Raw genomic sequence first — 26,520 nt, 5'->3', positions numbered from 1 at the left:
CATCATCCTTCTCTCCATCTTCATCATCCTTCTCTCCATCATCATCATCCTTCTCTCCATCCTCATCATCCTTCTCTCCATCCTCATCATCCTTCTCTCCATCTTCATCATCCTTCTCTCCATCATCATCTTTCTCTCCATCCTCATCATCCTTCTCTCCATCCTCATCATCCTTCTCTCCATCCTCATCATCTTTCTCTCCATCCTCATCATCATTCTCTCCATCCTCATCATCCTTCTCTCCATCTTCATCATCCTTCTCTCTATCCTCCTCATCATTCTCTCCATCCTCATCATCTTTCTCTCCATCCTCATCATCTTTCTCTCTATCCTCCTCATCATTCTCTCCATCCTCATCATCCTTCTCTCCATCCTCATCATCCTTCTCTCCATCATCATCATCCTTCTCTCCATCTTCATCATCCTTCTCTCTATCCTCATCATCCTTCTCTCCATCCTCATCATCCTTCTCTCCATCTTCATCATCCTTCGCTCCATCCTCATCATCTTTATCTCCATCCTCATCATCCTTCTCTCCATCCTCATCATCCTTCTCTCCATCTTCATCATCCTTCTCTCCATCCTCATCATCTTTCTCTCCATCCTCATCATCCTTCTCTCTATCCTCATCATCATTCTCTCCATCCTCATCATCTTTCTCTCCATCTTCATCATCCTTCTCTCATCCTCATCATCCTTCTCTCCATCTTCATCATCCTTCTTTCCATCATCATCATCCTTCTCTCCATCATAATCATCCTTCTCTCCATCTTCATCATCCTTCTCTCCATCATCATCATCCTACTCTCCATCTTCATCATCCTTCTCTCCATCATCATCATCCTACTCTCCATCTTCATCATCCTTCTCTCCATCATCATCATCCTTCTCTCCATCTTCATCATCCTTCTCTCCATCTTCATCATCCTTCTCTCCATCATCATCATCCTTCTCTCCATCTTCATCATCCTTCTCTCCATCTTCATCATCCTTCTCTCCATCATCATCATCCTTCTCTCCAACTTCATCATCCTTCTCTCCATCATCATCATCCTACTCTCCATCTTCATCATCCTTCTCTCCATCATCATCATCCTTCTCTCCATCTTCATCATCCTTCTCTCCATCTTCATCATCCTTCTCTCCATCATCATCATCCTTTTCTCCATCATCATCATCCTTCTCTCCATCATCATCATCCTTTTCTCCATCATCATCATCCTTCTCTCCATCCTCAGAATCCTTCTCTCCATCTAATCAGATTCTGTTTTTCTCTCTGTTCTCTGAAAGCTGATTTTGTTCCTTTTACAACTCGACTGCACCAGTTTTTATTCCATGACCCGCTGGTCGTCGGCCTCCTGGCAGGAGGAAGATCTTTTTACCTCTCAGAACCGCAGCAGTGATGATTTTTTTCATCTGATGACCTCATCACCTGTACTTTTTAAACTGTTTTTTTTTTTTTATCCATCCCGGTTTCATTTGGGTTCCCCTCAACAACTGTTTGGACACCTTCAACTCAGAAACAATGAGAAAACTCAGCCCTGGACGAGAATCCTCGTAAAGAAGAGCTCATGCAGATTTAGCTCCGATCTGACTTTCCTTCGCCACCCTTTCATGCAAATATCAGGCCTGAGTTACAACAAAGGATGAGGAGGTTTTTGCATGCGTAAAATGTCCGTGTGTCACAAGGGTCAAGATCTCTCACTGCAAATGCTGCTTGATTTATATTACCTTTGACTTTTTAAAATAAGATTTAAGGTGAGATGTGTAAAACAGGAAGCTTCGAGACTTTCTTTTACGTCCCAGAACCAGTTCAGGTGAATAAAGAGTCACTGTGGAGGCTGCAGCTGGTGATGGACGGACAGGGTGTTGGTAGACAGATGAGAAGGAAGGGCAGGTATGTGTCTACATAAGCGTGTCTATGCGTGCGTGGTGCTTCCACAGACAGATAGATAGAGGGAGGGAGGGAGAAAACAAAGGGGCCGTCCTTCCTACAGTGGACCTGTCACACAATATTTAGCATGAAGTCAACTCCCGCCCTCCTCCCTCCCCTCTATACTCTGCGTGGGGATCAAGCCTCACTCCTCCACAGCCTTCATGTCTGACAGCACAGGGGGAAGAGGAGGAGGAAGGAGACGAAGAAGAGAAGTGACGGGCACACGTATTTTCTGACTCTTTGCCGCACCCAGGAACTTTTTTGTCCATGTCACCAGCAACCCTGCGGCCAGGACAGCCATCAGCCCGCAGCAGAGCTCGTTCCCTTTCCACGGATTAATTTAACCAGACCGGGATTGCATGTAAGTATTTCCCTCTGCTCCTCTTTTCATTTCTAGTTTTACTTCTCGGCCTGTCTCTCTCTCTCTCTTTGTGTGGAGTCTCTTCTGGGCTTTAAAAAAAAAAAAAAATCTGTTTCTGCGTAAAAGTTCCCCAAAAAGCGCAACTCAGCACGCAGTTCACAACTTTCCATAACAGCAGCAGCGCGTGCGTTGCTTCGACATCACCTTTATAGACGTCCTGGGAACACGTCTCTCTGTCTGTCCCAATCCTGGTCTGTCCATCTGTCCCATCCCGGTCTGTCTGTGAGGCCTGCTCGTGGCTCGAGGCTCAGCGCGGTTTCCACAGTGCGCGAGGCGCCTTCTGCCCCAGCCAGCAGCCTCCCTGCAGCCGTACGGCTCTGAGAGACCAGGACCAGGACGTGTTGGGGCGCGAGAGGAGCTCTGAGGAGAGAATTAGAGGCCAAAACTGATCTGGATTGTGGATTAAAAGGTTTAGTTTCAGGCGGCAGGGAGAGAGAAAAGAAACACAAAACGGACCAAAAACAGCAGCAACAACAACAAAACAAACACAAACTAAACTTTGCACCCAGCACCGCTAAAACGCACGCGCACATATTCACGCGTACAAGTTTACGATGAATTTTTTTTTTAATGCATCCAGGCTAAAAAAAACAAAAAAACAACAACAACAACAACAACAAAACAGTATCTTGGAAAGAAACAACAATAACAACCAATAGATAAATTAAAGAAAAACTTAAAATAAATAAATAAACAAATAAATAAATAAGCATATTCTTAAGCAGATATTCTTAAAGACATTTCAAAACTTAATTTTAAATAATTTTCCACTCTTCCTGGTAAATAAATAAATAAATGAATAAATACGTCCAGAAAACCGTGAGTGAAGAAAAGGAAAATAAAAAAAACCTTCTGTTTTATGTGAAAATGAATGGATCAGAAAGGCCTGATGGTCCATCTTTACGCCAGAATTCACTCTGCTGCTATGACAGCATTTTTTTTTCTTTTATAAATGAACAGTTTTATTTATTTAATTTAATTATTGTTTTTTTTTTTTTTTCTAAGAAAACATCACATTTATCCGATTTGATCTTGACTTTGTTTCAGGACCAGCAGGTCAGATTTCCTCCTGCAGGCCTTCACTTTCTGGCCTTCTTTGCATCCATCAGAGAAGCCGGACATGTGGAAATAAGATTCGTTTAATTCCAACTTCACGTTTGGCCCCAGGGTGTAAATGTAAATCCTTCTTTTTATGAGTTATCAGTCAGCCGTGTGCAGCGGGGCCCCGAGCTGCTCCTGGTCCTGAGAGGCCACGATTCCAGCTCAGACTGCTGCTTTTTCCTTCCTCTTGTCTATTTCACAGGTTTTATTTTCAGCCTCATGTTGAATCAGTTAAACAGATTAAATGTTATTTTAGGCACTGTTATGCGCAGATAAAACAGGCAGAATGTCCCTTTAAACATGTTGCGCACTAAAAAAAAAAAACTGCAGAGATTTCCTTAAAATCAACCCAGACGTTATTTTTAAGTTCATTCAGTTGTTGAATTCATCATTATTTTAGTTGAAGAGTTAAATAATTCTCAAAAAGCTAAAAGATAAAAATGTTGTTTTTTTTCTGAAACAAGTGAAAGTGTGTGCAGAAAAGTAGAAGACGTGATGGGAGCTCCGTTCATCAGTGCTGCTGCAGCGCCTCGGCCTCCTGCTCAATCATATGCAAATGGCTCCTACAGCAGGGCAGAAATTAACATCTACAAACACTGGAGTGAAATTCCATCTGCCGCCTCTTCCAGGAGGCCCTTAATAAGTTCCCAGACAGCAAAGTGACACACATCTTAATCAACTCTTAATCCCGGGAATTAATTCTCAACGCGTTTATGAATAATTCCCAGGCTAATGCATGCAGACTGGCGCGCGCGCCGCCAGATGGATCCTGCTTCCTCTGCTTTTATTATTATTATCATCATAACCAGATATGTATTTAAATGAGATTGGACGACTGCTCATCAAACCAGAATCTCACTGTGTCCACGGAGGCCCTCATCCCCCCCCCACCTCAGCATCATAAGTAAACACGGAACCATCCCAGCGAGGCTGAAGCGCGCGCGCGCGAGGGGGGCATGAAGCCAGAGGTGTCTGCTTCAAGCAGATCCAGCTCATCCAGACGTTGTTGGACCTGCTGAGGGGAGAGGGGACTGGTTCTGGGGGCTCCTGGGAAATGAAATCATAGAGCCTCTGATGAGATGAAGGGCTGGTGTGTGTGTGTGTGTGTGTGTGTGTGTGTGTGTGTGTGTAAGGGGCAAGGGTTGGTTGTACAGACACCTTGTTCTGTACAAAATAACTGGCTTGCATCCCCCCCTCCCACACACACACACACCCTTGCTGCCTCTCAGCACCACATGGACACCAGTCCGTCCATCCATCACTGCGCGCGCGCGGATAAAGTCCGCAGAACTGGATCCCAGTCATATGTCGAACCAAAATACTGGGCCTCTCTGACACACAGCCCACAAAGGGACAGCTGTTGCTCTGAACCCCGATCTGACTCAACTGTTCCAGCCGCAGTACATCGCGGAGGGATTTTGAGAAGCTACAGATCAGGTAAACTGGCGCGAGACCTGCGTCGTTTCTCAGACACAAACCGTGTCTGTGGTGAATTTCCAAACCGGAGTTTCAAGCTGTCTTCAAAGTGTCCAGCAGCACGACTGACAGAAGGCCGTGAAACGTGGCCCAAGTTGCCAGAATGCAGGACTGAAACAGGACTAATGCGCGCGACAGACGTCGTCCCGCGCGCTGCTTCTGGTTCTGGCCTGGAATCTGGAAACAGACCCATCACGTGCTGGTACTGAGTCATGCTCAGAGGGAAAGGGGGGGGGGGGGGGGGGGGGAAGAACAATATTATGAACTGACCCCAAAGTCAACTTTCACCCACAAATCCATATCAGAGGCTGATTAACCCACGGCCACGACACGAAGGCAGCGCGCTTAGCAAGGTAATCTCTCCACTGGGAGGCTTGGCCTTATCCTGAGTCCTGCATCTTTTCTTCCCATGGATGCAGCGGTAGCCCCCGGCTGCCAGCAGAAGACCCACTTTTCTGTCTTCTAATCTGCAGTGAGATGCGGCCATCATTCTCACGGATGCTCAACACGAACCAGATGAGTCTTTTCTTTCAAGTCTTCGTCCCACGGTGATGCTGGGGACATTCACGTGGGCTGTTTGTGGAGCGACAGATGTGTCGGATGGAGGGAAATGTTGCTGCAACTGTCAGATGAGGCAGAAAGTCAAGGTGCTGAAGCTTAAAGCAGAAAAATGTTGCTTTTCACGCGGACAGACACACAAGTCAGGAAGGGAAAACCAGCACAAAGTGGGGCTGCTGGGTTTTATCTGACACAAAACCAGTCTCCAGGTTACTTCAGCTCTTTAAAACATCATAAATATTGACCTAACATGCCTCCCAGATGTCTATTAAAGCAGCTAAATCAGGACACGATGTGAGGAATGTTTGTCTGCTTTGTTTTGACAGATTTTAGTGCCGTTTTCGGCGCTTTTAATATCAATATTAATAACTAGAAAAGCAAAACTATCAGCCTTTGCTTTGCCTTCTGAGTGGCACGCCTTAGTTGTGGTTGGTTGGTTGTGGAAAATTAGTTAAAATACAATAAAATGAATTATAAAAGAAGCCAGAAAAAGACTTTTTTTTTTTTTTTTTTAGTCCAGAATGAGCAGCGTTTATGTCACATCTGTTCATCCAGCAGCAGCTGTGCAGGTGGAGCTGATGGGAGCAGAACAGGATGTCTGATGTTGAGGGAACAAGTTTAATCAAGTGTGTTGTTGAGTGTGTGTGTGTGTGTGTGTGTGTGTGTGTGTGTGTGTGTGTGTGTGTGTGTGTGTTGGGGGGGGGGGGGGGGGGGGCATCGCGAGGCACATGTGACTGGAATACAAAAGGCTGGCATGGTGGCAAACAGACTGCAGGGAAACATCACGGTGGGGGTGGAGTGTGTTTCTGAAAAAGTAATCCTGTTGTTGCTTCTTTCTGAAAGCGTGGAACCGCACAGCCCGGACTGGGGTGGGTCACCTGGAGGGTGGGGGCGTGGGGTGCGTGGGGGGGCAGCTTTGACTTCCTGATGACAGCAGGGAAACAAACCAGCAGCTGATGTTTAAGGTGGAACAGTTCCCTGCATGAAGGAGCCGCTTTCAGCAGAATTTTCTGACTTTACCTGCAGCAGAGTCATAAATCATCCAAACCCTATCAGCTCGGAGGTGCGTGGGTGCGTGGGGTGGGGGACTATATTTACACCCCCTCCCTCTCTCCAGATTGTCAAGGTGTTAACTGCTGTCAGAGAAATAAACAGGCGGTTATTTCTCTCAGCGGCTTGAATTTGCTGTGAAAATGTCACAGTGGGGCCTTCATTCCTCTCCGCGTGTTTCCCGAATTAGAGGCAGCGCTGGTTTTAGCTGCTGATGTCAGCCTCCTGAAGAGGATCCGGATCACAACCAACACACAGAGTCCATGGAAAGACCGGACCGAGTCAACAAATACACAGAAACACGCCGCGTGGATTTACCTTCCCACGGCGCGTAGTGGAGAAAAGCAGGACACGGTGAAATGTGGTGGGGTTTTTTTTTTTTTATCTGAAAAGCAGGAAAAATGCACAAAACCGGCTTTTAAAGCAACGCTGGGTGAAATGTGTTCCTGTAGGGTCACTTTGTATATTTATCTTTTTTTTTAATGACAGAAAAACTGAAATAAATCAGAAATCTTTTATTCTCATTTCAGGTTATTTGTTTGGTTTATGCTTGCATTAAGCTTGTGTGTGAAGAGCAGCTGAACAGAAACAGAACAGAAACATGTCGGTGTTTATGTTTATTCCAACACACATAAAGTCACAACAAGAAGACAAAAAGCAACAAATCATCAAGTTTCTAAAAGGAAAAAAAAAGCTAAAACTTTCTTATGAACCATGAATTCTGAAGGTTTTATCCTGATGTGGAAATAAATCCATGTTTTCTTCTACAGCTGAAATGTTTTCATCAGCAGCCTGATGGTAGTGTGTGTGTGTGTGTGTGTGTGTGTGTCTGCAGAGCCTGGTTATGGACTTTAACCTGCTGACGGACAGTGAAGCCCGCAGCCCGGCGCTGTCGCTCTCCGGCTCCGGGACGCCGCAGCACGAGCAGGGATGTAAGGGCCAGGACAACAGCGGTCAGTCAACAAGCTGTGCACGCATCTGTCTGGACCGTGCACGTCCGCTTGCACCCCGACACATCACAGAAAAACAAAAACATCTAAAAAAAAACCAAAAAACAAAACCATTCAAGAACTCCAAATCATCTCAATGAGCTGCGCGTCATTTCTGCCTTTTTAAATGTGACTTTCTGACGCAGAAAACCTGGGAAAAGCGCAGATATTTGCGCTGTTTGGTTTGGAGAAAAACGAAAACAAAACTAAAAACTAAAAACTAAAATAATCTTTACATCTTTCGCTCTTTTTGCGCCGCTTTTACAGGCTGATCTGCGCCAGTTTAGATGAACCTGGACCAAACACATAATTTCTGTTTCTGAACTTCTCCAGAAACAGAAAGATTAAGAAATATACGCATAAAATAAATAAAATAAATACAAAATAAATAATAAATAAATAAATAAAAATAAAATAACGTAACATAACATAACATAACATAACATAACATAATAGAATAGAATAGAATAGAATAGAATAGAATAATTGGTAATTATTGATTTATTTTTATGCGCATCTTATAAATAAAAACATGTCCAGTGAAATATTCTGTCCAACATGAAAACAAACTGATGTTGTCTTCCCGGAACCGGGCCTTCATGTGCGTGTCGTCGAGCCTACACGCAGTCACGTGCTCGCGCACACGCGGCAGATGTGTGCAACCCCACAGCCGCGGCCTGCTGCTGACTGATAGCTTCTTAATGCCCTCTGGATGATGCAGCCGAAAATCCGACCGTGGCCGTGTCTTTGAACGCGACCTCGTTTGATCTTTTGGATCCGATGACGTCAGAGGCTTCAGATAATCAGCTGATTTTTTATCAATATAATAATCAGCAGCTGTGGAGAGTTTCTGTGTTAAACCTGGTTTTAATCCATGAGATCAGAAATTCAGTCAAACATGTTGGAGGAAAAGTTTTCTGTAATTTTATGAGTCTTAAAAGATTTTTATCTACTTTATAATCGAAATATTATTCTAATTATTTATAATATTTTAGTATTTTTCCAACTTAATTTACATTTTTCTGTAAATTTAATCTGATTACAAACTGTCAACAAAAATAGTTTGACCTTTTATTTTCCTAAATGTAGAAGAAAATCCAGAAATTTTCATTTAATTCCCAGATTTTAACACCAAACAAATAAAAAAAAGTTTTATGCCAGTAATGAAAGGATGAAACATTTTTTTTTTGTCATTGGTTTGATTTTCCTGCTTTATTTCCAGTGAGAAATGGTTTCTACCCAATTAAAGACGCATCTGCAGACTGAATGTGTGAGACACACACCTGATGCAGCTTTCTGCTGATTTTACATGAAGAAAACTTGAAATGAAGATTATTGTTTAAACCAAACGATGCTTTTATCTCCATAATACAGAAAAAATGGTGTAAATCTGGATTTGATTGTTGGGAGGAATGATGTGGTTACATGAGCAGGGCTGACGCCTGTGCCTCAGGCAAATCACGCGCGCGTGTGTGTGTGTGTGTGCTCCTATAATAACTTTCCCCTTTTAGAAAAAAAAAGGGCCGCTCTTGTGAAGTGTCTCTGGCTGCTTCTGAACACTTCCGGGTTTCAGTTTGGAGATAAAAAACCTGAATCTGAAGCGAATAAAACCATCAAGCTCGTTTCCAAGCATCTTTCCTCCGCTGTGGTTCGGTTCAGAGATGCTTCTCCTGAAGAGTCGTCTGAGAAGCCGACCCCTCGTCATATCCGCACATTACCAGTCAGATTGTTAGGGGGTGCATCAGTGGAAAAGGGCCGGGCCTTTCCTCTGTATTGTGTTGTAGACTTTTGGCCTTAAGTGACGGCTTACCCAGTGTCAGTTTACTGCCAGATAACAGCCTCAGCCGGGCTCTTATTGGTTTTGCTGGTGGCCCTGTGGAGCCTCTTTTCAAACCCCGCTGATCACTCCGAACTGCTCCCAGAGAGCTAAGCCCTCGCCAAACAGAGCCCAACCTGCCCCAGCCACAAAAGCCTAATCCTCCGGATTAGCTCTGCAGCTAATTTCACTTCTTTCTGTGAGGTCCTCAAATTGCGGGAGTCAGATGTTCTGGAGAGGAGCCTGGTAGACACAACATGGATGTGTGCTCCTTTCATTTTAACAATCATTCACCGTGCCCGAACGGCTCCGGATGCAGCCGGATGTTTAAGCCCGTGTCAGCTGACGTGTGATTGGATAATTCTGTCCTCAGCTGGATTGTTTTGATGCATCCGTTACCAGCTGCTGCTCAGACAACAAAAATATGTGAAAAAGCTCCATCTTTAGCAGCTCCACACTGCTAATCTGCTGTTTGCAGCCTCTGCAGGAGGACATCAGACACTTTTTGGTCAATCACTTGAGAGTCTACAGTTGTGCTCATATTTATTCATCCCCGTTCATTAAAGAAGGAAAAAAAAACAGCTGCCTGTAAAATAAGATGAAACTGACTAAAATAATAATAAATAAAAAATTTATGAAAATTCTGACATTATTTTCTAATTCTGGTTCAATAGAAATTTTTGAAAAGCAAAAAAATAAGATAATTTATTACATATTACATGAGACATGTTTCCGCTCCAGTCAGGTGTTTTCTGTTCCTCTCAGTCAGACTTCTGCACCTGTTGACAGGTATTTTGTCCCACTGTTCAACAGAAAAGTCTCTCATTTGTCCAGGACACATTTGTTTGTTTGTTTTTTTAAAAATTTTTTTCAACTCAATTAAATGAAAAAACAGTGTCTTATATTACTAAATTATATTTTTGCAAATTTTTAGTTATTGTTCCTTTTTTAAGTCTCCAGTTATTTGAGTGACTGTTGTAAATTCAGCCTTTTCTTTAATGAAAGGGGATGAAGACATATGAGCACAACTGTACATGGAAATGTTTTTCTGGTTAAGAAGGACTGTTTTTAACATGTTTGTGTTGAACTGGTGTGATCCACCTGCTGAGGTCCTGCAGCTTTTAAAACATCAGCTGTTCCACATTTTCAGATGAAAAACATTCAGTCACACATAATTTCAGATCAAATCATCCCATTTAAATTTATTCTAATTTAAACTCATGTCTAAATTTAACACACAACACAATATATTACATTTATTATGTATAGAATAATTCATGAATATTTATGTCATGTAACCCCAAAACCAACAAAACCAAACGTCGTCATTTATTCCCAGTAGAACAAAACCAACATATCAGATGTTGAAACTGAGATGTTTGATCATTTCATGGAGAATATGAGCTGATTGGGGATCTCATGGCAGCAACGTGTCTGCAAAGCGTTGGAAAAGCCTGGAAGTGATGCTAATAAAAGCATCTGGAGGAGCGTCAGACAACAGGTTAAGTGGTGTGGCAGCGTGAAAAAGGAGCATTTCAGAGAGGCAGAGGCTCTCAAATGTCGAGGTTCTGCAGCTAAAAATGGTGGAATAGCCTCAGAAAAATGTACATTTGTAATGAAAGTGCAATCATGCACATGAGAAGGCACATCTGAGGAGGAATCCAGACGTCTACCGCGGAGCAAAGCTTGTTTAAAACAGTCTGAGGCGCAGCGGAAACCTCTTCTGTGGTCAGATGGATGGAAATGTGGCTTGAAAGTCACGAACGATCACAGAGAAACATAAACATTCAGAGGACAGATGTCTTCTTCACCTGCTTCATCCACAGCGTTTGATTTTTCAGACATATTCAGGCAACTAAAGACCAGGTGCAGGTTGGAAAACCGTTCCTGTTTCCTCTGTTTTCTGCAGAACGAGAAACAAAAGGAGTCCTGCAGAAGCTGAGCAGCATTGTCAGGATGTGTTTAACATACTTCGTTAGGCTGAACACAGCTGTACGTACAGTTGTGCTCATATTTATTCATACCCTGAATAAATATAAATATAAATATAAACAGCTGCCTGTAAAATAAGCTGAAACTGACTAAAGTAATAATAAATAAAAATCTTATGAAAATCATGACATTATTTTCTAATTCTGGTTCAATAGAAATATTTCTTTTAAAAGCAAACACATAAGATAATTTATTACATATTACATTGTTCATAAAGTAATATTTAGTTGAAGAATCCTTTAATGTTTCCGCTCCAGTCAGGTGTTTTCTGTTCCTCTCAGACTTCTGCACCTGTTGACAGGTATTTTGTCCCACTGTTCAACAGAAAAGTCTCTAATTGGTCCAGGACACATTTGTTTGTTTTTTTTTTTTTTTTTTCTTTCTTCAACTCAATTAGATGAAAATACAGCATATTACTAAATTATATTTTTGCAAATTTTCATTTATTGTTTCTTTTTTAAGTCTCCAGTTATTTGAGTGACTGTTGTAAATTCAGCCTTTTCTTTAATGAAAGGGGATGAAGACATATGAGCACAACTGTATGAGGATGATGTTTTTTTCTTGTTGCATCAGAAGCCACGTTGAAACAATGTGAATACACACACACACACACACACACACACACACACACGTCTGAGCTGAGTTTTCTGGCTCTGTGAAAACACAACAGGTCGTTAAAACCACTTCCACAAAGGACAGAAGAAGTCCGCAGCGTCCAGGTCAGCCTGGGACAGAGGTGTGAAGCTGCAGTCATCGAGGGCCGGCATCCGGCAGGTTTTTGTTGTTTCCCTGCACCAACACACCTGATTCAAGTCAAATGGATCCAGCAGCTTCTTGTCAACCTATTTATTCATTTCATTCAGGCGTGTTGGAGCAGGGAGACAACAAAAACCAGCAGGAGACCGGCCCAGTTTGACACCTGTGCTCCTTCTCTGCAAAGTGACCTGTTAACGGGAGTTTTGAAGCAGGGAAACATCTAAAACCTGCAGGACTTGAGGACCAGAGCTGAGTCCTGTGATGAGTGGGGTTACATCATTCACCATCCAGCTCCTGCCAGATAAATCCCACTACACCCAGTTTCAAGATTAAAAACATTTATAAATGTTGATCATTTCCATCATATTGTTGCATTTTTCACACAGTCTAAGCCAGAAAGCATCTGACTGCTTGTTGTTGGTGCCGTCGGGGCCCAGCGGAGGCTCCCTCCCTGCTGGCTCAGACCTTATAAAAGCTCCCATCCTCATCTGGTATCAGGATGTGAAGCAGACCAACGTCCATCAGTCGTCACAGGACTAAAGAAAGATGGTTTTTCCACACGGTCACCTGTCAGCGAACGCAGCACTGGCAGTGTGGGCTTAGATGTCCCCTTCCCCGCGCAGAAACCAGCAGCCTGACAGGCGCCGCCTGCAGGTCCACACACCACACGCAGCACATGCAGAGGGAAACGGTAAACAAACGTTTGTCAACAAGCATCAGGATGGCAGAAATGCTCAGATTAAAGCTGACTCCTATAAGATCCTGTTTCTAGCAGAAAGTGATGTGAGCGAGGAGTTCTGCTACCTGGCTGGGTGTTAACATCTATTAGCGTCCCACCTGGAGGAGGTCATATTTACCAGCAGGAACAATAAGACAGCAGTGTGTGTGATGTCTTGTAGTGTTTTTCTGACAATAATCTCAGACATGTACATAAATACACGTGTGCTGGTGATTTCCAGGCTGCTTCCAGCTGCTCTCTGCCCTGGAAGGAAGAAAACATCCCTGCATGTTGAGATGAGCAGGAAACTGCAGGAACTCTTTCACTGCGTTTATCTCCACTTGTTTCGTCACGTTCTTAGAATAAATGCAGACGGGTTGTTAGGCCAGGATTGTCCTCTGGGCCTTACATCCGCTGTTTTCCTCCTGCAGACACAGAGAAATCTCACCAGAACCAGCTGGACGAGTCCAGTGCCGAGGATGGATCTCTGAAGAAGAAGCAGCGGCGGCAGAGGACCCACTTCACCAGCCAGCAGCTCCAGGAGCTGGAGGCCACCTTCCAGAGGAACCGCTACCCGGACATGAGCACCAGGGAGGAGATTGCTGTGTGGACCAACCTCACCGAGGCGCGAGTCAGGGTGGGTGCACCGTGTCCTACAAACCACACGCCCGCTTTTATTTACGCTGAGGAGCCGTTTTGTCTCCCAACATCTGATCAGAGTTTCATCCAGAGAGGAGTGAGATCCTGAATCTGTATTCATGGATCGTAATCTTCGCTGTTGAAGTTACTGTGTTTACTGATGAAGTTACTGTGTTTACTGATGAAGTTACTGTGTTTACTGATGAAGTTACTGTGTTTACTGATGAAGTTACTGTGTTTACTGATGAAGTTACTGTGTTTACTGATGAAGTTACTGTGTTTACTGATGAAGTTACTGTGTTTACTGATGAAGTTACTGTGTTTACTGATGAAGTTACTGTGTTCACTGATAACATTACTGTAATTTTCTGATTGTTTACTGAAATACAAAACATTCAGCAGTCAGACGAACCCTGTAGCCAAGAAACAAAACCTGTTTCTGTCTGCTGCACCCGGAAAACTGTGTTTCAGGGAGATATCAGGATGTCTTTTCCTCTCCTGTCCTTTCCTTTCCTTTCCTTTCCTTTCATTTTCTTTCCTTTCCTTTCCTTTCCTTTCCTTTCCTTTCCTTTCCTTTCATTTTCTTTCCTTTCCTGTCCTGTCCTGTCCTGTCCTTTCCTTTCCATCCTTTCCTTTCCTTTCCTGTTCTGTCCTGTCCTTTCCTTTCCTTTCCTTTCCTTTCCTTTCCTTTCCTTTCCTTTCATTTTCTTTCCTTTCCTGTCCTGTCCTGTCCTGTCCTGTCCTTTCCTTTCCATCCTTTCCTTTCCTTTCCTGTTCTGTCCATTCCTTTCCTGTCACTTCCTTTCCTTTTCTGTCGCTTCCTTTCCTTTCCTTTCCTGTCCTTTCCTTCCTTTCCTTTTCTTTCCATCCTTTTCTTTCCATCCTTTCCTTTCCTTTCCTGTCCTGTCGCTTCCTTTCCTTCCTTTCCTTTCCATCCTTTCCTTTCCTTTCCTTTCCTTCCGTTCCTTTGTGTGAGTTGAACACATCCACCTAAAGTTCAAACAAGCAGCCAAACTTCAGTAGATTTACAGCAGAGTTCATTGTTCAGATGATGAAGATAAAAACCCTTAACGGCAGGATATGTGTCAATAATCCTGGTCCATGCAGGATCAATGATTTTGATCAGTAATGCTGACTGGTTGAGAGAAACTCAGATCAATACTGTCAATGATCTCAGTTTTCCATCCATCAGGCGTCTCTGGGAGACCAGTCTGATCAGATCAGTACAAATGAAGCAACTTTTTTAATCTGAAACTTCACAGAAATTTGGAAACAAGACGAGGATCAAACCTGTGACATGGATGAAATCTGATCGTTAGAAGAGACGATCGACCAGACATCAGCTTTTTTACTGCTGGAGTTTCTGTAAATCAGCTGGTTTCATTTTCTCAGACTTGACTTCAGAAATAAGTATTTTCATCAGGCTGCTGCGCTGCTCAGCGCTGTAGTTTCTTCTGTTCTGTCTCTGCCAACCTGGACGGAGGACAGAAAGCGTTTCGGCGTGTTGACTGGGACGATACGAAGCCTCTGCGTGAGCTCTGGTTCCCTGTGTGGTTGTGAAGACTGTGGGACGTCTCTGGTCTCCAAACTGCCTAAACCATCATAAAAACACACCAGTTTATTCTGACACAGAATGAAGAAAAGAAGTCTCAGGGATAAAATAGTTTCCAGCATTAGAAGATGATTTATTTCCTCCGCTCAGTAAACTCAAATGTCAAAGGTGCAGCTGAATGCGGACACACCCAGGTTCGCTCACTGCGGCTATATGGAGCGGGAGGACACACTGATGGATGACAATACAGTCGCTGGCCTGCCTGACAAGTAATGGATCAAATTAATGTTGGCTGGATGAAAGGTCACATAGCGTGCACGCTCCGTTGTTATTTTGAAAGCACAACACACCGCTCATTGTCTTGTCCCCAAATGTCCATCAGTGTCTCTTTAAAGCTGCGCATGCAGACGGATTCCCGCATGCCCCGCGTACTTCATATGATTTGTCAGGAGCTGTTTTTAATCAGTCAGAAGGAACTTATTGATGATGTGTGATCCGGTCTGCGGGGACGGAGACTGTGGACATGCTGGGAGGAAATCTCTGACGTGGGTGTTAAACATGTGTCCATATTTCTGAAACTCTGGAGTCACGATTCATCAGATTTACTGCAGTGTTCATGTAGAGGGAATGAAATGGAGGAGAGAAGCGTGAAGAGTAAAATGTGGGAACTGTATCGTCATTCTAACCCTCATTTCTACCTGCTAAAGCTCAGCCACCTGCAAGGCACAGCGAAGGGAAAATAAAAAGGGATGGGGATCTCATTCAGTCAAATTTCAGTTCAATTAAATTGGAATGAAATGTCTTGAATACAACAGATGGTCTGTTAAGGTTTGACTGGTTTGGTAGCAAAGCGTTTCAGCCTGTAGGCAGCTGCTGAAAGATGTTTTCAGTCCCCAGAGTTCAGATTAATGAAAGGAAAGAACGACTTGGTTCATCTCTCGTTTTCCTTTTATTTTGATTTATTGTTTTAATATTTTCCTCTTTTTTATTTAAGATTTATTTAACCAGAAAAACATCCCATTCAGATTAAGACTGGGGTAGGTAATGTTACTCTGGGTGAAGTGGTTCCTCGTCCTGATAGCAGTCTATACATTCTGTAATCATGAACAATAAGGAATATAGTTAGACCCCTCAGTTTACTGTAAATCTGTAAAACATTTGGGCCGAATTGAAGTTGTTCATTTCTTATATTTCGTAGCTTCTTCTCCCGGCTCCCCTCCTCCCCCTCCAGCAGTGAATACCTGATAGCCACACCCTGCATATAAACAGCGTGTTAGGATGAAAATACAAAGTAGTGAAGAAGAAACTCGGAAGGCAAACATGGCTGAAAAAATGCAGGAAGGCTTTTCCGACTCGGCTCAGTTTATTTGCCTCCTTCTGCTAAACAGCCGAGAAAGAGAAAATCGTTGGTGGAAAAAGCTGCGAATACAAAAGCCTTGGAGAAAAACCAGAGGGGGAGGAGCCAAGACAGGGCGCCGCTTTAAAATCTTACTAGCTCCCCAACATTACCTACTCCATATTTAAAAACCTCTATTGGAAGAGAGTTCTGTCTAAGGCATTCAGAGGTAAATACATTAAGTACAAAGCACGGTGACAGACGTGAGTCAGTAAACACACAACAAACAAAGAAAATGACCTTCATAAGCATTCATTCATTTATTTCCCTAACTGCTTAATCCAATGAGGCGTCACGGGGAAGTTGGAGCCTATCCCAGCAGTATTTGGGCGAAAAGCAGGGTACAACATCCATCCATCCATCCATCCATCCATCCATCCGTTCATCCATCCATCCATCCATCCATCCATCCATCCATCCGTCCACCTATCCATCCATCCATCCATCCACCCATCCATCCATACATACATCTGACCATCCATCCGTCAATCCATCCATCCATCCACCCATCCATCCATACATACATCTGACCATCCATCCGTCAATCCATCCATCCATCCATCCATCCACCTATCCATCCATCCATCCAGTCCTCCATTCATGCATCCACCCATCCATCCATCCATCCATCCACCCCTCCATCCATCTATCCATCCATCCAGTCCTCCATTCATCCATTTATGCATCCACCGATCCATCCACCCATCTGTCCATCCATCCATCCATCCACCTATCCATCCATCCATCCACCTTTCCATCCATCCATCCAGTCCTCCATTCATGCATTCACCCATCCATCCACCCCTCCATCCATCCATTCATGCATCCATCCATCCATCCATCCATCTATCCATCCATCCAGTCCTCCATTCATCCATCCATCCACCCCTCCATCCACCCATCCATCCATCCATCCATCCATCCATCTGCTTCCTGAAGCCAGACTGGGATCTGGTTCCACAGAGAGGATCTGACAGCTGAAGGTTCTACTGGAACCTCCAGGAACCAGCAGTAAATCTCCAGTCTGAGAGTGATGAGGACATCTGGATCTCTGAGATCCATGGATCTTGGCCACTAAGAGCTTTATATGTGAGAAAAGGAAGTTTAAATTCTGTCCCTGACTGAAGAGGAAGCTGACGAAGAGAAAAATCTGATCTCTGATGAGGATTCAATAATCAGAATTCACAGTCCTCTAATCTGGAAGTAAAAAATCATCCCTCAGGATGCTCCTCATTCTTGTAAGGTGAGGCAGGCGGGAGAAGCTGGTCCCAGAAAGCTGTTTTACATGTGAGAGAAAGTCCAGATCCTGGTCCAGAATGAGTCCACGGATCCTGGCTGTAGGAATGAAAAGACCGCAGATGATCGGGAAGCTTTAGCCTTTAACATCCACAGCAGAACAGCAGGTCTGCCGGGAGGGCAGAGGAGGAAGAGGAGCTGCTTCATCAGTTAACATATGTTGTTCATGTCAGACAAACGTGAGTTTTACCAGGCGAGCAGAAGGATTCTGAACACTTTTCTCACCGTGAAATGTAAAATCTAAAGTTTGTCCAGAACTTTCCCCACAGGGAAACTCGCTCTCGTCTCTAAAACCACTCAATTTAAAATTTCCACTAAAGCTTTAATCCAACTCATATCCTCTAAATATAGGACCATAAAATGACAAATGTGAAGCTTGCCCTTCCCTGACATTTCTTTCATTGGAAGCTCACTATTTAAATAAGTGAATGATTAGTTTTAATAAGCTCAGCCTAATATGACTGTTTGATGATACACTCAAACTTACTTTCTGGGATCATTGTGTCTTTCCAGATTGCTGGATACTTATGCACACAATATTACTGAAATCATTTGAGAGGGTTTAAAACACTCTGACTGGATGTATTTTAGAATTAGACTTTATTGACTTCAGTTTTTGATGGAAACATTCATTTGAAAAATAATTAAATAAGTTTTTCTCTCTTTGTTCTCAAAAATCAAATTAGCTTAAATTATGAGTGAAGCTGGAGGCGAAAACATCCCAATGAGATCGATTAACTCATCAGGATTTGGCAGTTTTACCTTAAAAAAAAGTCTTCCTGCGACTTCTCGGCTTCTGTTTGAAAATGAAAATCTGAAAAAGCTTTTTGCAGGTTGTCACGTGGAACGGTGAGCAGCTCTTCCACCACACTGACCCTCTTCTCCCCATTTGGTTTCTCCAGGTATGGTTCAAGAACCGGCGGGCCAAGTGGAGGAAGCGGGAGAGGAACCAGCAGGCGGAGTTGTGCAAAAATGGCTTCGGAGCTCAGTTCAACGGACTCATGCAGCCCTACGACGACATGTACACAGGCTACTCCTACAATAACTGGGCCACCAAGAGTCTAGCGAGCAGCCCGCTCTCTGCCAAGAGCTTCCCATTCTTTAATTCAATGAATGTAAGCCCCCTGTCATCCCAGCCCATGTTCTCCCCCCCCAGCTCCATCCCCTCCATGAACATGGCCTCTAGCATGGTGCCCTCAGCAGTGACTGGAGTTCCTGCCACTGGGCTCAACAACCTGGGCAACCTCAACAGCCCCACGGCACTCAACTCGGTGGCGGTGACGGCAGCCACCTGTCCGTACGCCACCACAGCCAGTCCGTACATGTACAGAGATACCTGCAACTCCAGCCTGGCCAGCCTGCGGCTCAAAGCCAAGCAGCACACCAACTTTGCTTACCCTGCGGTGCAGAACCCCGTGTCCAACCTCAGCCCCTGCCAGTACGCCGTCGACCGGCCGGTATGAAGATGAGGAAACTCCAACCCAACCTAAACTATCAGCTGTAAGTCCACTTTTACCCCACTCCCCTCCCCTTCAGCTCCATCGCTACGCTGCCGGATGTGCAGTTGGAGTTTTGATGGTAACCGAACTGACGCGACACACAGAGATCCTCAGATGGACCACCCCTCTTCGAAGGATTTTCCTCCAGTTTGAGACTTTGTTGCTGAACTGACCAACCACTTCAAAGGATTTCTAAAGATTTGTGTCCACGATGATGTTCCTTCCTTTGAACTGCATGATTAGAGAACAGACTGAAACCGAGGACGCTTCCGCTGGATCGTTGCTCGACATGTTGGCAGGGAGACGGACTTGTGGTTGCCACGGAGACGGAGGGTGTATATACTGACTTTCTCTGTTTTGTATGTGACGAAAAAATATATGAAAAACGTAGTACTTTAAAACCGAGAAAAGCATGTTGTTCAGAAGCAAAGACCCTAGGTCGATTTACGCCGAGCACAACGTTTAGGAACTTTAAACTTTGTTGTGAATTCCTCTCACCTTTGGAAAGGTCACAGGTCAATGGGGGTGGGGTGGGGAGGGCACAGTCTCAGATTAAAAACACACAATTAGCAATTCACAAGCATATCTGCCAGAATATCAGCAACATTTTCAAGTAAAACTCTAAAAAGCCATTGAGTATATAGATTTGTGTGGTGTTATAAAAAAGGGAGTCGATGACTGTAAAAATGTATGTAAGAGTGCAGTTGTTATAACAAAACCAAGCTTTTTCCTGGTGTAGCCTGCTTTGTCTCATTAAAGAACCAATTAAAAGATGTTTCTATGAAACCAAAGTGGACTTCTGCGTTGACAAGAGCGTCCCCCGCTCAACAGCTGCACGATGTTCCCTCGGCTTCAACACCATGGAAGCTAAAACTCGCCGCCATGGCAACGCATGGCAACGCTTATGCAAGAGTGACAGATCGTAGTTGGCTGGAGAGACAGGGAGGGTTGGGGGAGATATAGATGTTCCTGATGGCTGCTCTCTGATATGTTTGACCTACACTCTGTGTGGTAACAGCGGACTATCCAGTAACACGGCAGGAATTCACAGAGGCTGCGTGGGGCTGACAGGGTGCCAGGATTACATAAGGGCCTCAAGAAGCGAGGTGCCCCCGCGAGGCCGCAAACCACTGCTTAGCAGCCCGTTAATCCACACCGGCCCCGGGAAACACTTTGTCACACTTTCATTTGTTTCTGCTGTCTTGTTAAAATGCTGCTCTCCGAATACCGTTCATCACGTCGTGTTCCTAAATCCTAAAAGGCATCTTTATGTACCGCTTTGAAAACGACAAGACGAATGTTTTAAAATTCTTACAAACTTATTTAAAAAAATAATGAAATCAAATCAAATCAAATCAAATCAAATCAAATAGTACAACTGGAAAATTACAATTTAGTGACTACATATGACTTAAATAACTGAATGTAATAATAATAATAATAATAATAATAATAAAAATTGAAATAATAACAACAATATGAATAACAATATGAATAACAACAACAACAATAATAATAATAATAATAATAATAAATAATAATGATGATGACAGTAATAATAATAATTTCCTGGGGTTTTAGGGATTAACAAATTATTCTTCATTTCATTTTATTAAAATCCCTGTTTCGCAGAAACTGAATTTAAGCTCCACAACTCAAACCCCCTCCATCCTACGAGGTATTAATTACTTAAAAAAAAAAAAAAATTATTTGTTAATTATTTATTGTCTTTTCAGCAGCTATTACAAGTACACACATTTTACTTAATGTAGAAGACAATGAGAGCAGATTATTATGATAAAAATTAAAGGCTGAAGAATAAAAGATAGACTGGATTTTATAAAAACCCTCTTGATACTTCCAAACCTGGAAACCTGCAGGTTGTTTCCAGCATTTTCTGCTCTTTTTCAGTCTTTAACTTCAAAATGTAAACAAGCTGAAAGTTGCAGAAAATAATACAGAATAAAAGAAACAAATAAAAACAGACAATAGAAATGTGGTGTTGTTGGGGCTGAGGGGCATTTTAGGTTTAACACTAGATAAATAAAAGTGAATGATGGTAATGATAATGATGATAAATAGTGCATAAAGCGGAGATTTTATCAGAGCTGAACAAAAGATTGTCTAAGAATAAATACGTTTGTTCTGCTTCAGGTCTTGGAGCAGAATTATGACTAATTTTCTAATAATATTTAATTTAAACTCCACAAAGCCAGGAACTGCAGGAACTAACGACAAGGTCAAATCCAGTCCGACTATTTACACTTTGTCTCATCATAGAAAGTTAATTAAGACTTTTTCCCCACAAAAAAAAAAAAAAAAGAGGCTTATTTGGCCTTAAAGACTGAAAGAGTTTCACCAGTCGTGTAAAAGCTGTTCATCATTAAACTGAACAAAACCAATTAGTTTCTGAAAAGGCTTAAATGTAAATGAGCTCATATATAATATCTGCTACAGTATTTATTGCTTAGAAAGTCCAGGTTTCAGGCATTCAAAGGAAGAGCAACAACTGGAAACCAAAGGTTTTGGAGGTAGAAGCTGCTCCCCCCACCTCAGCCATGACTCCTGTCTCCTGGTGGCTCCTCATAGAACTATTTTGTGGAGTGAGGTGAAACGGTCACAGTAAGTGCTCCTCTCAATCAATATTCCACTGGAGGGGAGATGTGTGCCGGTCCCTGATGTTTACACACACTGGAAAAACCCCGGCCGGCGAGGAGAGGCTGCGGACCGTGGTCTGGACAGAACCACAGGAAGTTCTAACGATTACCTCCGAGAATACGGAGCAGGAAGATGTGGAAGGGTTTAACAAACAAGTTGCTGCCGAACAACAGCCTCTTTCTTTTCCCTTTTCAGAGACGGAATCAGAGCCTCGGACCTCTCTTTGTTTAAAGAAATCAGCTGATGGCATGGATGATTTTTCTGCATCGTGTTCACTGTCATTGTGCTGAAAAGTGTGGCACGTGCAAAATGTCAATGAACGCTGAATTTAGCAAACCAGTAATTAATGGTTTGCCACAACAATCACCAGCAGGACCATTTACTGAGAGAAACACGGAGTCACGAGGAGGCAATCCGCGTGTTTACACGGGAGTTTTAATTCCTGTTTAAGTCCGAATAAAAGTTAATTCCACTTTAAACTGATGAAAAACAAACATGTAAACACTTCATTCCTAATGCTAATTTCTATTTGGAATTAAACGTAATTCCGATGTAAGTGTCTTGTTTATTCGCATTTTAATTCCAAACCTATTTAATTCCTCTGTCATGTAAACCTTCATTCCGCTCTAAGTTAATTCCAGTCGTTCTGAGCATGCTCGTTACCTTGTCCTGTCCCGATGACGCGCGTTGTTTTGCCTCCCGTGTTCGTTGGTCTATCTTTCTTCTCCTTCTCAGTTGCTGCAGAAAGTGAAGTAGTATGCTCGTGTTGAGCTGCTACTTCACATTTATAATAAAAATAGTGGTGAAACTGGTTCTTATTATGTAGTTTTTACAAGTTACGACTGAAAAGACGAGAAGCAGGGAGCAAACTTTGTTTTTTTTCCCCGTATACGTCATACGTCACGTGCACCCTCTGTCCAATCAAAACCCTTCCCATGTGTTTCATGTAAACGTTAAGTCGTATTATTATTATTTTCATGTAAACTCGTAGGAGAATACGTTAATTCCGAATTATTTATTTCTGAATTATTAATTCTGAATAAAAGTTAATTCCGCTTTAAACTGATGAAAACCAACCATGTAAACACTTAATTCCTTATGCAAATTTCCATTGGAAATTTCACTGAATTCCGAAGGATTTAATTCCGATTTATTAATTCCGAATTAAAAAACTTCACGTAACCAAAGCCTCTTGATTTGCATCAAAATATCTGAGTTTGGTCTCAAACTGACATCAGTAAAACCAGGAAAACAACAAACCAAAGCTTTTTTTCCCCCACAAATCTTTGTTTAGAAGCAGAAAAATAAATATTGGAGGTTCAAACTGGCCGAGCTGGAGCATTTCCTGATCCCATTAAAACCCCAAACAGCATTTTACCCTGAGATGTGCTTCACAGATCCCAGATCATGTTGCCGTCTAAAAACTCTGTGCACGTCTCCAGAAAAAGTAAAACAAAAAGCAAAAAACCACGACGTGAAGTTCTCAGACGACGTTATGTCAGCAGCTAGCCAAAATCCCATAACTGACGTGCCTGCGTGTAACTGGATCCGTCTTTAATCTGTCACTGGTCCTTCCTGGGGACCAATATCACTTTTACAGTCAACAGCAGATTAGTGTTGAGACCTTAACATCTACATCTGCCTCTGATATACACATCTCCTGACAGGGACGGAGATTTAGGATGATACGTTAAACCCGGGAATGTAAAGTTTCACAGACATTTTAACGCACCAACAATCCTGCCAAACGTTTCAGAGCTGCTGCCAGCAAGTTGCTGTTGCTTACATTCACCAGTTACAGCTCTATTTAACTCTGAAGTCGGTAAAACATGAAGATTAATCCTTTATAATGCTCTGTTCATTTATTCTGATCCACCGTCAGAGAAAAACACAGGAGTAACTGGAAGGCCAGAACCAGGATTTAACTAAATGAACATGTTCTTAAACCCAAACTCATAACAGACAAACCAGGAAAGTGAAGCAACGAAGACAAACTAATACAGGATGAATGCGTTGAGCGAAGGTAAGTGGTTATTCTGGTCATGAAAAACAAGAAGCTGGTGTGGAGTTCAGCAACTGAGAAGCAGGAGAGACAGGGGCAGGAAGTACATCCAGAACACAGAAAACAAAAACTTAAGAAAAACCCAGAGTCCAGAAACCAGAACATCAAGGAAGTCCAGCTCGACGTTAAAACACAAACAAAAGCTGCGTTTCCGTTACGTTTTTCCCAAAATAAAAGTGATAAGTTTCGACAAACAGCAATTAAGATTTGCGGGGTGTTTCCATTAAAAGTGTTTAGCACATTAGCATCAATTCTCGTAAAATCTCGTGAGAGGAACAAGATTTTAAGAGAATTGCAGCTTATGCAAAGTAGCAACGTAGCGTTAATTTGTGGTTTTCTGCTTGCTGCGGAGAATTTGCTACGTCTTTTCATAGCTTTTCTTCCTTGTGTTATTTTCTAAAACTCTGAAATTTGTTACTGTTTGTTCCACACCGCGTCATCTTTTCAGGGAAATGAACTGGTCACGACCCTCAGCGTCACGTCCGCGGACACATAAATGCAAACAAAGTGTTTCCATCACACGTTTGCGATGTATTTCTGTATCAAATCGTCTGAAAAACAACCTTATTGTCAGGATTATGTTCCTTTACCAGGGTTGTTTCTCTTTTCTTCCATTTATTTTAGCGCTTTAGATGTTTTTTAGTTAATTTTTTATGTGGTTTAGCAGGGGAGAGTTCACAATTAAAATAAGTGTGTGTACAACATTTGGTATTAGTTTGTTTTTACAAGGTCTATACAATACATATATGTACACATGTACCCACACATACATACACTTATATGCCTACATATGCATAGACATATTTTATTTATATTTTTATTTTTTCTCCCCCCCCATCTTTTCCCACTTTATGTAAATTGTCAAAACTTTTTTTAAACAAAACAAATGAAAAAAAAAACAACAAAACAAAGAAAAAGAGAAAGAAGAGCAGCTCAAGAACTAAGGGCATCACAACTCAGTCCTTCTTAAGTGTTCATAGAGTCCATCCATGGTTTCCAGAGTTCCACACAATTTTTCAAAGTCAAGTCTACATGTAAATGTGTTTGTTTTTTAGTTTTATGTCTAATTCTCCTGTTTGTTTTCTAGGAGCCTCGTCTGCCCCCCCTCCCCGTGTACCCCATCCTACCAGCCGCCTGATTACCCTCACGTGTTTCACCTGTGTCTCTCCCTCCACGGTTTATTCAGATCGTTGGCTTCTTTCCTTCTTCAGATCGTTTTGTGTTTCCTGCATGATGTTCCAGCGTTACCTAAGTGTTATCCCTGTGATTAAAAGCCCGTGTGTGTCCAACTCCTTCCACACTCATGAGAGCGTAAATACTTTTAGCAATATTTTAGACTTTTTTCTTCTGAATGTAAGTGTTTCCATTAGCGGGTTTTTTTTATTGCAATATTTAGTTTTTGCACAATTCTAGTCCTTAATGGGACTGGAAGGAGCAATCCAACCAGAAATAGAGCAAAACCAAAGTGATCAGATTAATTTTTTCATTTGTTAAAGATTATTCATGTACATATAATTAACCTTAAAGTAACACTACCTTACTCTCTAAAAAAAAATTAGTTTTTTAAAAGGTAAAATGTTTATACTCACATTTTACTGGCTGAACAGTGACTGTGTTAACCCTACAACACTGACCGTTCATGCTGAACTACTTAAACATAAATACAATCCAGTAGAGTAGCGCTGTGTCTATTTATTCAAGTCAAAAACACCGACAACAAACTGCCCGGGAGTAAAGATTCATGCTAGCTAGTGGAGCTAGCTACAGCAGCTAGGGAGCAGAAGGAGCAGAACAAAGCAGTGCGACCCCCATGTATGCAAGTAATGTAAGTTAACCGGACCATGAGGATCAAATGCTGCTTGGTGTCGCTCCTTTTGCTCCGTATCTGCCGTAGCTAACCGTCCTAGCATGATTATTAACTCCACTATGACTGCTTTGACTTTGGTGCTTCTGTTTCCAGTAGAAGTGGAGCTGAATGGTGCTGCCTCCCTCTACCTCCTGTCTGTATTTCTATGGATATAATTTTGTATTTATTATCGGCGGTTGACTTACTGGCCTCCCCTTTCTATCTGCAATTGAAAGCCTGTTACATATTCCACTAGCAAGACGTTTTTCTTGTTCTTGCCATTGCTGCCTTGCAGCATCCTAAGCATGAGAAACAATGTGTTGCACCCTTAGAATGAACAGTAGTCTGGCAACTTCCTTCTTCGTCTTTATTTTATTCTTTTTTCACTTTTCATGGCACAGACATACAAACACATGTAGGTCGCCTATGAAAAACACATAGTGTACATTTTAAGTTAAATTTGGATTAAGTTTTTAGTGTGCAAAAGATTAAAGAGAAAGACACTTACACGTCTCGAAGCCTTAGCCGGCAACTACAGCCCAGCACTTGTCACCTGAGAACGCTGTGATCAGAGACACGCTTACAGTAAAAAGTATATCTTTTTACTGGGCTGACAACAAACGCTTTGTTACTTCTTATGCCAATACATTATGTTACAGCCGAATATCACTATGCATGCTGTGTCACAAGCTAGCAAACTGAATATTAACACACTGGTAGATTCAGCAGAAAAACTCAAGAGAATATAATCAGAGGAAG

The 26,520-nt window shown here is 42.5% G+C and overlaps 2 protein-coding genes across 2 annotated transcripts in view; both read left to right on the top strand.

Annotated features, from left to right (window-relative positions):
* The first annotated feature begins 2,096 nt into the window (after positions 1 to 2,096).
* pitx3 (paired-like homeodomain 3) lies at positions 2,097 to 19,971 on the top strand. Its single transcript, XM_079248402.1, has 4 exons — positions 2,097 to 2,297; positions 7,378 to 7,495; positions 13,245 to 13,450; positions 18,599 to 19,971. Exons 2-4 carry the CDS (start codon positions 7,387 to 7,389, stop codon positions 19,157 to 19,159), a joined length of 876 nt encoding a protein of 291 aa, XP_079104528.1. The 5' UTR covers positions 2,097 to 2,297; positions 7,378 to 7,386; the 3' UTR covers positions 19,160 to 19,971.
* Positions 19,972 to 23,857: 3,886 nt separating this feature from the next.
* Positions 23,858 to 26,520, top strand: part of LOC306762262 (inactive pancreatic lipase-related protein 1-like) — a gene marked incomplete at both ends in the record, with an annotated part of 63,711 nt that continues 61,048 nt past the window's right edge. Inside the window, 3 exons of the mRNA XM_079248704.1 lie at positions 23,858 to 23,876; positions 25,003 to 25,091; positions 25,158 to 25,226. Of these exons, the coding sequence (XP_079104830.1) occupies positions 23,858 to 23,876; positions 25,003 to 25,091; positions 25,158 to 25,226 (177 nt within the window). The remainder of the gene's footprint in view (positions 23,877 to 25,002; positions 25,092 to 25,157; positions 25,227 to 26,520) is intronic.

The sequence above is a fragment of the Telmatherina bonti genome, assembly GCF_933228915.1.
Source record: "Telmatherina bonti genome assembly, chromosome: 11".
NCBI classification, from domain to species: domain Eukaryota; kingdom Metazoa; phylum Chordata; class Actinopteri; order Atheriniformes; family Telmatherinidae; genus Telmatherina; species Telmatherina bonti.
The sequence above is the reverse complement of the archived record's forward strand: the minus strand, read 5'-3'. Positions and strand labels throughout refer to the sequence as shown.